We start from the raw sequence: 15,034 nt of genomic DNA on the forward strand, positions 1-15,034 counted from the left end.
TCACATTCCAAAAACCCTCTTAGTTCCTTCTCCCACTCTCTCTGTTCACGCTCTTCCATTCTATCAGATATTGCTACAATTTCTTTCCCTGATGTTGTGCCAAACGGCCACTTTGTCTTCATGAAAAATGTCTGTCTTGAAATGTTCCTCTGATAATAGTGTATATTATATGAACCATGGTGTCTGTCACTTTTAGACTCTAAGCTCATTGCTATACAGGTCAGGTCTATGTTTAGTAAAGTGCTAAGCACACTATTGGTTCATAGTATATAATAACACCAAATCCTCTCTTTTTGTTCCATTTCAGCTACAGAGTTGTACCAGTGGTTCTGCTACAGACACAGTGAGTTCCAGTTATGTCTCCCACTCAGTTTCAAAAAAAGAAGCGTACATTTTCCAGGAAGGCTGTAGCCACCTATTAAGTGGACTGTTAACTACTATGGAAAAAGCTCTCTTACACTAGCCAAAGAAGTCCACAGATAAAGCACAGAGAATATCATGTTGCCAGTAACTTGCCTTACCATTATTTTCCCATTCCTTGGTTAAGAGACTGTTACAGAACGACATGAATTGCATGGATTGCATGAAATATAGTTACAATAAAATGACAAACTCAGCCCTTGTACATTCTAATACAAGTCTCATATCTGGAGTAGGGTGCTGATTCAGCTTATCTGCCTTTCCATAACTTTGATGAATGCTGGTCTTCTATCATTTTTCTCCCCTCGCTGGGTATGCCTTACTGTCTTGACACTGTGCAGCTAATCGCCAAACAATGTGCTATTAATCAAGCTTCACTGTGAAGTGTTCCTCGACGGATTTTCTTTAGCACAAGTTGTTACTAGTCACAGGATTCCTCCCGTGTTATTTTTTTCCCTTGGGTAAGGGCTGCCTAACCCCATAAGTACTAATTGGGATGTTTATACCTGCCTGCCAGCTTGTTGCACTAATAATACTGCTGTGTGTTCTCAACTGGGTATACGATGGGTAAGGTATTAGCCAATGCCCTGCATTTTTTAAAAAAGTTATTACTCTTCATGTTCCTCCCCTCTTCTGATTGATTTGGCTCGGTGCCTGTTCAGTAGTAGCATCTATTTAATATCTGAAACAACGTGTACATATTGTCTCAGTAAGCCTTTCTTAACTATCCTCCTCCTGTGATGTTTTCCCTACTTGTGTCAATATCTCATTTTATTTGCAAGCCTTCAGAGCCAGAGCATGGGGCAGAGGTGGGAGGGAGAGGAGAGGAGAGGAAGGACAAACAACATCCAGTCAAGAATCCCAGCTGTTGTGAACACACCCACTTCTCACAAAACAAAATGTGCACGGGCACAGGTGGGTCCCAGCCTCTCGTGCTGGAGCAGTGCCCAAGTGCAGGGTCTGAAGGCAGACTTTCATTGCTGTTTGCTGTTTTTGTTGGAGTCTGGCCACTGAAAACATTTGCAGGTGGCTTGGCCATATTTTGACACTTAAATATCTGTGGTTGTGATAAAAATCAGAATATTGCTACAAGATGGTTCTCTGTAACCTTTGGGGCCTGCTCCTGCTCCCATTGAAGCCAAAGGAATTTTATTCAGTTGCTCTATGTAACCGTTCGTATTCATTTAGAGGCACATTCTCTGGGACAATTCATGTTTAAGGTAAGTACACGCTTTCATTTTGAGGGAAGGAAGGAGCAAACTTTCCTAAAATTTTACACACATATCGGCCCAAACTAAAGCCTGAGATCCAAACACATCTGACTGGGGTGTTCAAAACCTGCACCAGGATCTTGATCTTAATTTTTTTAAAGGCCCACCAAACTTTGGTCTGCTTGTAATTATGTTTCTAGTTATAGACCATCTCTGACTTTACCATCAGTTGCCTAATATTGAAACCACTGGCTGGTCTGTATTCCTCCAAGATAAGTCCAATCCTTACCATATTTAGAACTGATAAAATGAAGATAATGGAACTGACAAGATACGGTCTTTGAATAAATGCTGCAGGCCCCACAGGGAAAGTCTAAACAAAAAGAGACAAACCACAAGGGTGCTCAAGATTTTGGGAAATAGATGACATCCAAAATGCAGCAATTATCTCCTTGGACACACCAGGAAAAAACAAAACCACCTTCAATGAGGGGAGAATGGCGTATTTTGAAGGTTGTGTCACAGGCCTTATTCACACAGAGAACAAAAATGCTGACAAATGTCTCTCAATACAACATCTCTCAACACAGCCTTCAGCACTCACATATTAATCAATCACATGACAGAATGGTGGGTGGTGGGAATATGGTTGCCAGAGACCTGTTAGCTAGAGATTTCCTCTGGAACACCCCAGCGTGGGATGGTCTTTACCATCACACATTGCTGTATACAGGAGTGAGGGTAGCAGATGACCTGGCCAAAATGGGAAGATCAGAAACTCAGATTGGAATGACAACGGTTAAGGATACTGACGCCCTATCAGTATATTAGCTGAAATACAGAGCCATAAGATGAAAGATCCTCTGATTGATATCAAAGCATCTTGGAAAATAACATCTGATATCTTGAGACTGTGAATGAGGCACACTGCAGGAATGAAAATCTAGTAGAGATGGGACCAAGATATATCCATTCTATAAGACGTGTTGGGAGCAGGCTTTAACAGCTGCCCATGATTTTCAAGGTAGTTTTGTAAAGAAAATGAAGTTTTTTAGATTGGACACCTAGTATCAAACTAGGGCTGTCAATCAATTAAAAATATTATTCGCGACTAATCGCACCATTAATTGCACTGTTAAACAATAACAGAATACCATTTATTTAAATATTTTTGGATGTTTTCTACATTTTCAAATATATTGATTTCAATTACAACACAGTATACAGTGCTTATATTTATTTTTGATTACAAGTATTTGTACTGTAAAAAGTAAAAAAGAAATAGTATTTTTCAGTTCACCTGACACAAGTACTGTAGTGCAATCTCTTTATCATGAAAGCTCAACCTACAAATGTAGAATTATGTTAAAAAAGCTGCATTCAAAAATAAAACTAAAATTTTAAAGCCTGCAAGTCTACTCAGTCCTACTTCTTGTTCAGCCAATTGCTCAGACAAACAAGTTTGTTTACATTTGCAGGAGATAATGCTTCCCGCTTCTTGTTTACAATGTCATCTGAAAGTGAGAACAGGCGTTCTCATGGCACTGTGACAGCCAGCGTCACAAGATATTTATGTACCAGATATGCTAAAGATTCATATGTCCCTTCATGCTTCAACCATCATTCCAGAGGACATGCATCCATGCTGGTGACGGGTTCTGCTCGATAACTATCCAAAGCAGTGTAGACCAATGCATGTTCATTTTCATCATCTGAGTCAGTTGCCACCAGCAGAAGGTTGATTTTCTTTTTTGGTGGTTCGGGTTCTCTAGTTTCCACATCAGAGTGTTGCTCTTTTTAGACATCTGAAAGCATGCTCCACACCTCTCAGATTTTGGAAGGCACTTCAGATTCTTAAATCTTGCTGTAGCTATCTCACATTGGTACCTTTTTTGCGTTTTGTGAAATCTGCAGTGAAAGTGTTCTTAAAATGAACATGTGCTGGGTCATCATCCGAGACTGCTATAACATGAAATATATGGCAGAATGCAGGTAAAACAGAGCAGGAGACATACAATTCTACCCCAAGGAGTTTAATCACAAATTTAATTAACACATTATTTTTTTAATGAATGTCATCAGCATGGAAGCACGTCCTCTGGAATGGTGGCCGAAGCATGAAGGGGCATACAAATGTTTAGCATATCTGGCATGTAAATACCTTGCGATGCCGGCTACAAAAGTGCCATGCAAATGCCTGTTCTCACTTTCTGGTGACATTGTAAATAAGAAGAGAGCAGCATTATTTCCTGTAATTGTAAACAAACTTGTTTGTCTTAGTGAACTAAAAGTAGGACTGAGTGGACTTGTAGGTTCTAAAAGTTTACAGTTTTGTTTTTGAGTGTAGTTATGTAACAAAAAAAAAAAATCCACAGCTCTAATCAAAACCTTACAAAGAACCCTGAATGGGCTGCAAAATTCATTCTCAAACTTCATGCCTGATATGATTATCACAAGACAAAACAACAAAGCAGCAGCAACAACTTGACAGAATTAAGATATCGGTCATCACATAAGGTCCCCCAATGCAGACATTAGCAACTGATCAGGAAACAGTTCCTTTTAGCCTACATTTCTCAAGCTGATCAAATGGAACCTGAATCCCAACTGTTGCAAACTCAAAACCTGATTGACAGGATCTTGCAAAACCACATGTAATTCTTGGTCATTGTACTTAAACAGTTGCTCGGAAGCCAAGTGCAGTCCTATATGAAACTGAATGGATGGAGTTGGAATTGAAACTGTCTTCCCCATGGTGTGGCGAGGGTGTGGGGACTCCTCTGAAGCAGATTGCCTAAGATTTCCACCACCACAGTCATGTTGGGGTAAGTGGATCTATGCTGTTTGAAGACCCTCTAGTCACATCCTGCCAGCCCACAAACTGCCTTATCTAATCCCATAGGCAGAATCACTCTGGAGCACTACTTTGCAGTACCAAAGAGCATGCTAAATCCTCTTGTGGGATTCCCCAAACCCTGCAGAATGAAACCTTTGGGGCCTTGTGTGCCAGGATTTCACCCTAAAATCTTACTTTTAAGAATCTGCAGGCCGATCGACAATTATGTGAACCACAATTTGGGGCGGTGACTGTCTTCATGTATGTGGACTGCGCCAAGCATATAACAGGCATTATCAAACTACAGAAGATAAACCACAATAATATCTCTCTAATGCTGTTTCATTCTCTGGAACCTCCAGTGGTTTAAATTTTTATAGCTGTTTATCGCTGTTTTTATATGTTACACGGGTACACAGGACCAAGTTTTCAGATTTGTATGTGCCAAACTGTGCACAGAATTGGCATATACAATGTTTATATGTTTACATATAGTTAATCTTTTAATCTTAAATTATGGTGACTTCATGTGTAATTAAAGTAAATTTTGTGGATGTATTGCATACGTTTTTGTGCATGCAGTTCTGAAAATTTAGGCACAGACAACACAAAGTTTTTGTAAACACAATAACTGTTCATGGTATACATATAGTCAGCAAAAGACCCTTACAAATCACAGTTACATGGGAATAAATATTGGTCTATCATTTAAATTAGGCACCATTTCAAAAAGGTCTTCAGTGCCAAAACTCCATTTACCTTAATATTTCCTAAATTGTCTTTGTACTTTGTCTCTTGGCAGTCCTCAGATAAATACAGCACTCAAAACAGAGAGGACCTGATCCTGCAAGGTATTGAGTACTCCAGCCATGTGCTGGGCATCCTCTTCTCCCAACTGAGTAAATGGAAACTAAGGGCACTCAGCACTTGGAAGGATGGTCCAGAAATACCACCTGTCTTCCTTCTTCCCAATAGAGTTTTAAGAACAGTTTTGAACTTGGAATTTAACAACATAGAACCAAAAAAATGGAGGGAAAAAAGCAGGAAGTCATCCAAATGCAACAATCTAGTATTACAGAACCAAATACATTGTCTTTAGAATAGTGGCATGAACTGTGGCTGTTTTTCCACATACTGTGCATCACATATTATAGGGGTCTCCCCTGAGTGGTGATGGGATCAACACATGTGTATGTATGCCCCTTAAGTATTCAGAGCACAACATATGGGCCAATGCCACAACTGCCAGGGAGAAAAAATAGAAACAAAGGGAACATACCCAATCTGTCGATTTGTGGAAGGTGCTTGTGTTATAACCGAGCTGGACTGTGGAGATGGCATGGCTTGTTGAATCACAACGCTGGTGTCATGGTTTGGCATCCTAGTATTCGTGAGCTGGTGGGTTCCAGGTCCTGCCATTGCTCCTCCGACTGTGTTATGCATCGAGATATTCTGTGAAAGGCAGAGAAGTGGGGGAGAGAAAATGAACATTTTATTTTGTTTTCATGCGCTGTATGCCTAAAATTAGGAATCTGGAAGTGTCAACAAAAAATGAAAAGTTGCTGGCTCCAGGCATACCTCCAGTCAATATATCTTACTCTAACAACTACAAAGAAATGAAAAATATCTATTTACTTTTACAGGACAATACAAATGGAAAATACCTGGAAGTTGACTAATCACTCTTCTGTGGTTCTGACTCGTGATTTATAATGGGGATGTTTAGCACATATTCCTCTGACTGAATAAGATATATATTTTTCCTTTGAAAATTATTTTCATGGTGAGTGCATGGCACTTTGATTTACTATTCCGGCTGTTCACCGAGAACTAGACCTGCTTAGAATGACAAGTGAATCAAGTTTTATGGTCTTAGAGTAACAAACCATATGTGATATTTCATAAGAAAGCCATTTCTTCTAGATGCAGTAGATGTCCTAGAGCCCAGCAAGGCTGGTGAATAAAAATAACTTTATGAGGGCACTTTCAACCACCAGTCTATGGATTGTTTTGCAAGAGAACGAGCAGTAGCCTACTGCTAGTAGGAGGTCACTACACTCTGTTGCTTCATAGAATATCAAGATTGGAAGGGACCTCAGGAGGTCATCTAGTCCAACCCCCTGCTCAAAGCAGAACCAATCCCCAACTAAATCATCCCAGCCAGGGCTCTGTCAAGCCTGACCTTAAAAACTTCTAAGGAAGGAGATCCCACCACCTCCCTGGGTAACGCATTCCAGTGTTTCACCACCCTCCTAGTGAAAAAGTTTTTTCCTAATATTCAACCTAAACCTCCCCTACTGCAACTTGAGACCATTACTCCTTGTTCTGTCCGTGGGACATTTTCCAATTTTTCCACATCCTTCTTGTAGTGTGGGGCTCAAAACTGGACACAGTACTCCAGATGAGGCCTCACCAATGTCGAAAAGAGGGGAACGATCACGTCCCTCGATCTGCTGGCAATGCCCCCTCCTTATACATCCCAAAAGGCCATTGGGCTTCTTGGCAACAACGGCACACTGTTGACTCATATCCAGCTTCTCGTCCACTGTAACCCCTAGGTCCTTTTCTGGAGAACTACTGCCTAGCCTTTCGGTCCCTAGTCTGTAGCCGTGCATGGGATTCTTCCATCCTAAGTGCAGGACTCTGAACTTGTCCTTGTTGAACCTCATCAAATTTCTTTTGGCCCAATCCTCCAATTTGTCTAGGGCTCTCTGTATCCTATCCCTACCCTCCAGCGTATCTACCACTCCTCCCAGTTTAGTGTCATCTGCAAACTTGCTGAGGGTGCAATCCATACCACCTTCCAGATCATTTATGAAGATATTGAACAAAAGTGGCCCCAGGACCGACCCTTGGGGCACTCCACTTGATACTGGCTGCCAACTAGACATGGAGCCATTGATCACTACCTGTTGAGCCTGACAATCTAGCCAGCTTTCTATCCACCTTATAGTCCATTCATCCAGCCCATACTTCTTTCACTTGCTGGCAAGAATACTGTGGGAGACCGTGTCAAAAGCTTTGCTAAAGTCAAGGAACAACACGTCCACTGCTTTCCCCTCATCCACAGAGCCAGTTATCTCATCATAGAAGGCAGTTAGGTTAGTCAGGCTTGACTTGCCCTTCCTTGGTGAATCCATGCTGACTGTTCCTGATCACTTTCCTCTCCTCTAAGTGCTTCAAAATGGATTCCTTGAGGACCTGCTCCATGAGTTTTCCTGGGACTGAGGTGAGGCTGACTGGCCTGTAGCTCCCAGGATCCTCCTTCTTCCCTTTTTTAAAGATGGGCACTACATTAGCCTTTTTCCAGTCATCCGGGGCCTCTCCCGATCGCCATGAGTTTTCAAAGATAATGAAAACTACATAATGCTTATGTAGGCTGAGTTCATTGCACACCCCCAGGGCTCATTGCATCCCACTGTTCCACTCCCCAGAATCTCTCTGTGAGCCATCCTCCCACCCTACCATTTTTTCAGGGACTCCATGCAATCACCCCAATATCTCCTTTGCCAGGGGTTATGTGTGCCAGCATTGCCACCTTTCCCCCAAATGCCAGAGACTCTATATAGCTCCTCTGCCCCCATTTCAAGGCCCTCCTCATTCTCTTCATCAATGGCAGGGGCTCTGTGTACACCCCTACTCTCCCCTCTTCCCTTCTTTCACCTACATCAGAGTTCCCCAATCTTCCCCTATCAGGGGGGTCTGTGGGACCCTATTCCCTCATCCCCCAACAGCAGGGTCTCCCATTCTCCCCCCATGGCAGGGATTCTGGGTGAACTCTTATTATTCTCTTCCCTCCATTTCACCCTTCTCCCCCATTCCATCCTCCCACATAATAGGGACCCCCATTATTGCCCACAGGTTAGGGACTGGGTGCACCCTATGTCCCTCCATTTCACCCCTGCACCATCTACAAATAAATTATTCAGGGTGCCAACATGTTAAATTCTGTTGGGAAGATGAGCAGAAGTACTGTTATGCTGGTTACCATCAACCAATTGTTTGAGCTATAGATAATTGCAGAGATGCTTGAAGCTGTGGCTGTGCTAATCAAATAGCAGGGACTTCAGACATATGTCTGCACTGAATTAGACACCCGCAGGTGGCCCGTGCTAGCTGACTTGGGCTTGCAAGGCTAGGGCTAAGGGGCTGTTTAACTGCGGTGTAGATGTTTGGGTGCGGGCTGGAGCCCAGGCTCTGGGACCCTGTGAGGTGGGAGGGTCCCAGAGCTCAGGCTGCAATCTAAGCCCGAATGTCTATGCTGCAATTAAACCGCCCCTTAGCCTGAGCCCTGTGATCCCTAGTCAGCTGGCACAGGCCAGCAGCAGGTATCTAATTGCAGTATAGACATACCCCATGTGTCCAACATTTCCCCCCCTTTCAGTTTTCCAATTTTCCCCAAAATGTCCATTGATACCCAGAACATATCCTAAAATTTTGGAATTGATTGGATGTGGCATTCAAAAGTTATCACACAACAGACAGACCAATGCTGTTGAGCGTAAGGTTTCTGGAAGCTCGGCCAACTAATGCATGTGTGTGTGCACTATTCAATAAGAGGTATGAAAATAAATCCCCTTATTACCCTTTTCTCCCAGCTAGAATCAAATAGTACTATTTATCTTCTATGATGACTACAATACTCAAGATTCAAAAGTAAAGCTGGGTTTCTAGCACAATTCTGCCTTGACCCAGTTTTGGTAGGGGAACAACATCAAAATAAAATATAAAATAATAATAATATGCTAATATCCAGCTTGTTGTGAGATCATGTCAAGCCATACTGAGCAAGTAGCAGTACTGGAAGGGAAACAGGACTGGAATGTTGGAAATTAAGGTGCAACAGAGTCAGCAAGGTAAGCAAAGTCAAACACAAAAACACCTGGTAACACCAGACATAGCTAGTGAGGAGCAAGAAAACAGCTTTACTGGGATCTCTGGAGGAAGGTTTTTGGAAGCTGCTTTGACAGGAAAGGCAACAAAGAATTTATGATGGTCAAAGGTGATGGTGATGTCACCGATAGTTTGCTAGTTACAAAAAGAAACCTAGCCAGGAGAAAGTAAATCCCAGTGCCTATGCTGCGCTTCAAAGTCCTTTTGCAGCCAGAGGGGTTTCCTGCATGGCCCATGAAGTGAATGACGTAACATGTGGTATTTTTGGTGTTGTATCTATCACTCTCCACCTCGCCCAGATTTCCGAACCCTGACTGCACAATCTGACAGGAATCCAGAGAGACATCAGGCCACCTGGCCTGAATTCTAAACTGTATTCATTTCAGGCCTGATCCCAAGCCCACTGAAGTAAATGGAAAGACACATGTTCACTCATTAAGCTTCTGATCAAGACCAGAGCCAAATGGATTTCTTGTGTCCGTGCAGTGAAACCCTAACTATCAGCAATGAATAACTGTAAATGTTAATAATAAAATAAAATAATAATAATACAAGAAAAATATTCTGTTCATATCAATGACCAGACAAGTTAGAGATGCACGATGCACATCTAGAACTTGTTTAATCTTTCCTCCTAAACCCCAACCATCCAGCCCCCTTTATTTGTTGCTCTTCGCTGAAATATCTCCAGTTTTCCAATAATATTCTGGTAATAATTAATCATGTTTAATATAGCACTAAGCACTGCCCGGGGACCAACCAGCATTGGGGCTCCATTGTGCTAGGTACTGTATAGACACACAGTAATACCTCAGCCCCAATGTGCAGAGAGCTGAAAGATATTCTAGGAGTAGTGGCACAGGACTGTTCCTTTCCAGCCAAAGGCATCATGCCTCATATAGTCCAAAACTACATTGACCTTTTTTGTTGCCATATCATACTGAAAAATCACATCTAATTTGCTGCCCACTGTCATGACTGAGTCTGTTTCAGCATTTCCAGCTCCCAGGATTTCTCCGTGGATTCATTTTTCACCAGTAAACAGTATTTGCTTGAATTTTTCTGAGCTGAATTTCAATTAACTTTCTGCCAGTGTTTCTAATTTCTCCAGGTCTCCCTGCTTTATTTCAGTCCTCATTAGTGCAACTCCATCCAATTTAGTATCATCTGCAAGTTTTACTAACATGCCATTTATTTGCTGTTCTAGACCATTAGGATGTTACATAAGACCACACCTAACACAGATCCCTGTTCTCTTTGTGGAGTCTGACAAATATTTTGCTCAAAGTAGAGAGGTCTGGTGCTTTACAGAGCAGGAAGGAGGTATGGCATTCCTACCCTGTGGATCTAAGCAGGAGCCACAGAGAAAATAAACATAATCCACACAGGATGAGGCCCCTCTGTCATGCCACACAGCCTCTTCTTGTCATTGGCAGCATGACTCCTCTCCCTGCACATACTTCCTGTCCAGAAGGGGCTACTTGCACGAAGCAGCAACATACATCCCCACACAGATCTCGGAGGTTCAGTCAACCTCTGCTCACTAGACTGTTGTCACTGACCTGTGAAGGGGTCTGCTCCCCACAAGTGCTGCTAGTGGGATCTGGTGAGGTTCTCACAAGTGACCTGTCTTGGCACCTCCAGTTGATAGCCACTCTGATCCTGCCGTGATCTGTCCCCTTCTGTGACTCAGGCCTCCGGTTGGCCACAAGTTGTGTCCACCCTTCTCGGGTATGTAGAGCCTAACAAATGCTAGTTCCATTGCCCAGTAGGGGCTTCAAGCTTCACCCGGTCAAAGTCCCAGAGTCAGGACTCTCTGGGATATGGGGTCTCTATAGTCCTGAGTCTTTAGTATCAGGGATTGGCTTTTTGTCTCCAGCCCCATCACAGGGTGGGCAGGGGAACTCAGGCCCACCCTCTCCTCTGGTTTCCAAACCCGGGCCCAATGATAGGCGGCTGAGTCCTGCTCCCTGGGGTGATATGCGGCTGCCTCCCTGGATCACTTCCTACCAGCCTCCCCACGCAAGAGGGGAAAGCAAACATGGGTAAACAAAACAAAGAAGTCTTTACCCTTGCAAATGCCCAAGATCCTTTTCCCTCCAAGGGCCCCGGCAACTGGGCCATCCACAGTGCTCCTTTTGCAGAGCTTCTCATCTCCACCAGCTGCCCACAAGTGTACTCCTTTTAAGCTCCTCCTCCAGCCTGAGTATGCACTGCAGGTGTGGCAGGGCAGAGTTGCTTGGACTCAGAGCAGGGGAGAGAGCAGTAGAGATGCTTTCTCTTCCATGCATCTACCCCACTTTTTCCCATTCCACCCATGTAGGGCTTTGGGATGTATAGTTTGGGAACCCATAATATGCAAAGGGAAACAGGCCAACAAACAAAGAGTACTATATCACACACGGGGAAAAGACACGTACTGATCCCGTAATGAGCCCCACACATGCAGACCCCTGTGCCTGTGCAGATCCCTGTTGACTTCACTTCTGTTCTGCAAGGGCAGAGCTCACTGCAGGACTGGGGTCAGAGTTTCTGTTCCTTTATTCAATGTTTTCATTTTCTTCTACTTGTCTCACACTCTCCCTGAGATACTGACGCTTTGAGTTACAATGTGTGTGACAAGCCTTGATTGCACACTCGATATTATAACTGTAATTGTTCGCCTACAAGCATAAACTTGTGATGCAGTCTGAAAATTATAATTATTTAAAATAAACATCTTATATTGTCAGTGAGGTGTTAAAGATAGGTAAAATGCATGAGGGATGAAAAACTAAAATACCTGTGGGAACAGCCAATGAATTAATCCCTGTGAGTAATGCCAAGTGCTGTCGTCAGGTGTGATCTGTACCTAGGTACCAACTGACAAAAAAGAAAGCCTGAGATTTCCCAATGAAATGTTAAACTTGGCATGACTTACATTTACAAGTTGAGAGTTTTGCAACCTAAGAATTATTTGCATCTGTATGATGGTTATGAATTTACAGAGCAGTCAAAATGTGTTTGCATCAATGCTGAGCCCTGAACCGGATCCAAAATAGATCTGAACTGCTCCAAAAAAAAGTTTAATAGGTTTCATTTAAATGCAGACACTATTTCAAGGGATTGCAGGCCCTCATAGCAAGCAAAAAAATTCTAACAGCAGCAGCGAATAAAGCAGAGAAACCCCAAACTAATGATTATATCATATCATTATTTGGTTGTGTTGGTCTCCAGTTATATTTTCTTTTAAGAAATTCTGCATGCTTTTCAATCAGGATGGCCAGAGGATCGTGCCTGTATCACTGCCACCACATTTCTGAGAGAAGATAGCTGAGTGGATGAGATTCCCTTCAGAAGCCATCGGCCCTACAGCTGGATGGAAAATGGTATTCCTGTCCTGTGAAAACTTTCAAGATTTCAAAAATCTTCCCATTTCACATTGGGATGAAATTGAGACCTTTGATGAAGTTTTTTGACCCCCCCGCCCCCCCCCAAAAAAAAAACAGAGAGAGAGAGACCACCTAGCATAGCCAATAGCCTGCTGACTAAGGCACTCACCTGAGATGTGGGAGACCTAACAAATGGGCTATTGGCTGTTCTCTCACACCAGTAATTCCATCCTTGTCCTGAGAAACCTTTCCCAATGAAAAACTGTTTTGTCAAAAATTTCACGACCAGCTCGAATTGGCACTATTCCAGATCATCCAGCAGAGGACATTTTTGAGCTATGTTATTATTAATCATTTTATTATACATGTGCGTTCCCACCAGGCATCAGGAATGGGCACTGGAGAGATACAGAAAAAGGCGGTCTCTGTTCTGAAGAGCTACAGAGGATTTATTTTCTCCAGGGGCTAAATACAGTGCCTCAGTCAAAATTCCTAGTCACTTTTCAATAAAGAGGAGAGAGACTAGGACTGGGAACAGAAAATCTAGGTCTCCCTTCTTTCCTGGGTAACACTGCAAAGCCTTTACAGTAGACCCCTGGGCCAGGTGCACTCCATTGAATATTTAATATTATTTAGCCTTTAAATATGTTGCCTGATCTATAGATTATATATACACTTGATGCACAAGGAGATGTATAAACATAACATTCCTTTAAAGCTAATAGGATGATTAGCCCCTCTCCCCTACAACAGGATGATATACCACTAAGTCAGACTGATTTGGGGCTAAATACAGTGTTCTCCCTTTCTTATGTTCCCAAGAGACATTCCCCAAGTCCCCAAGACATTTTTCTCCCATGTTCAATGGCTTGTCTGATAGATAACTCTTTTCTTCTAGAGGCAGAAGTCTCTAGGGGGTCTCTTTTCCATGGTCTAGTGGACAGGTGTACATATCACATCCCAAACACCACTAGTGGACATCCTAGTGGTAGTTAAAGGAGAGAATCAAGCAACTCAATAGTCACAGGAGATAAACTACCCTTTCCTTTCTTAATAGTACCTCCTCTGGTGAGGCTGCCAATAAGCAGCCAACTGATGTCATTTGCAATAAGGATACCTGTCCATTAGCACACAGAACACAGAATATGGATTCATTCTTTATTGGCTACTAAGCGCCCATTAGATGACATTGATTTTCACTCATTGCTCACCACTTCTGGACCTGGAGTTTGGACCACAGACTTGCTCTGTGTCCACTTACTATTCCCTTGAGCTACCAAGTCTTCAAGACATTTTTTAGTAAGTATAGCACATACCAGCATACACAAATGGGCAACAAATCATGTAGGAGTTTCCTGTTTAAAATGAGCTTTTCTGCAGTGGTTGAAGAATCACTCTTTGGTAAAGGGGACTCCCACATATAATCTAGACCAACTGCATACAACATATGGGTATTTTGCAAAATATTTTATAATCATTAAAGTGAATAGGTCTTTTGCCATTAACATTAACGGAAGTAGAATCTGGCTCATTGCAACTTTGTATGTTTCTTCAATAAATGTATCATGTACATATATATATTTTTCAAAACAGAAAATATCAAGTTATTAAGGTTGCTAAGTGTAACTCAAGTGAAAAATGTATCATTGAGCATATCTATTAATACAATAAATTTAAAAAAACATTAAAATTATGGAAATCACAAGCTACAATAAGGTTACATAGACAATTGTGATACCAAGTTTAATGCCCACACATACCATTAAGGAGAAATATTCTAAGTTGTCACACACACACACACCCGCCGCAAACACTCTTATCTCTCTGATAATATTCTTCTAGCCTATTTTACACACAGAAATTTTCAAACCATTAACTTATTGAGATTAAATGAGAGCGGTGTGTGTGCTTTCCTCAGAATAAGCCTTACAATGGAGTTCTCAACACAACCTTAACTGCACGCACACACACTTCTGCATGAAGATATGGATTAGAACTCCGCAACCACTATCCTTGAATGAGACCTGCTTAGAATACAACTAAGGATCTCTCTCAGAAACTTGGAGGCCACTGTCAACTAAAATTATAGAGCAACTACGGTAATTTAATAGCAACGTATTTCACCAAAGTGCTTATAGCCTTATGTAACCAGAGATCAAAATCACTAACTTGATGTTAATTCTCTCTCTCTCTCTGGACTGGGAGGGAAGGTCTTTTAAAATCCAAATACCAAATCTCCTCACTACAATTGCCTGGTGATAAAATTCATATTTTAGTTCCACGTTGTTTAAATCAATTCTGGT

General features: G+C 42.2%; 1 protein-coding gene across 1 annotated transcript in view; it reads right to left on the reverse strand.

Annotated features, from left to right (window-relative positions):
• Positions 1–15,034, reverse strand: part of CREB5 (cAMP responsive element binding protein 5) — a gene marked incomplete at its 5' end in the record, with an annotated part of 353,505 nt that overhangs the window by 231,440 nt on the left and 107,031 nt on the right. The window contains one exon of the mRNA XM_084620345.1: positions 5,747–5,919. Within this exon, the coding sequence (XP_084476471.1) occupies positions 5,747–5,919 (173 nt within the window). The remainder of the gene's footprint in view (positions 1–5,746; positions 5,920–15,034) is intronic.

This window comes from Lepidochelys olivacea (assembly GCF_965140295.1).
Source record: "Lepidochelys olivacea isolate rLepOli2 genome assembly, chromosome: 2".
Taxonomy (NCBI): Eukaryota; Metazoa; Chordata; order Testudines; family Cheloniidae; genus Lepidochelys; species Lepidochelys olivacea.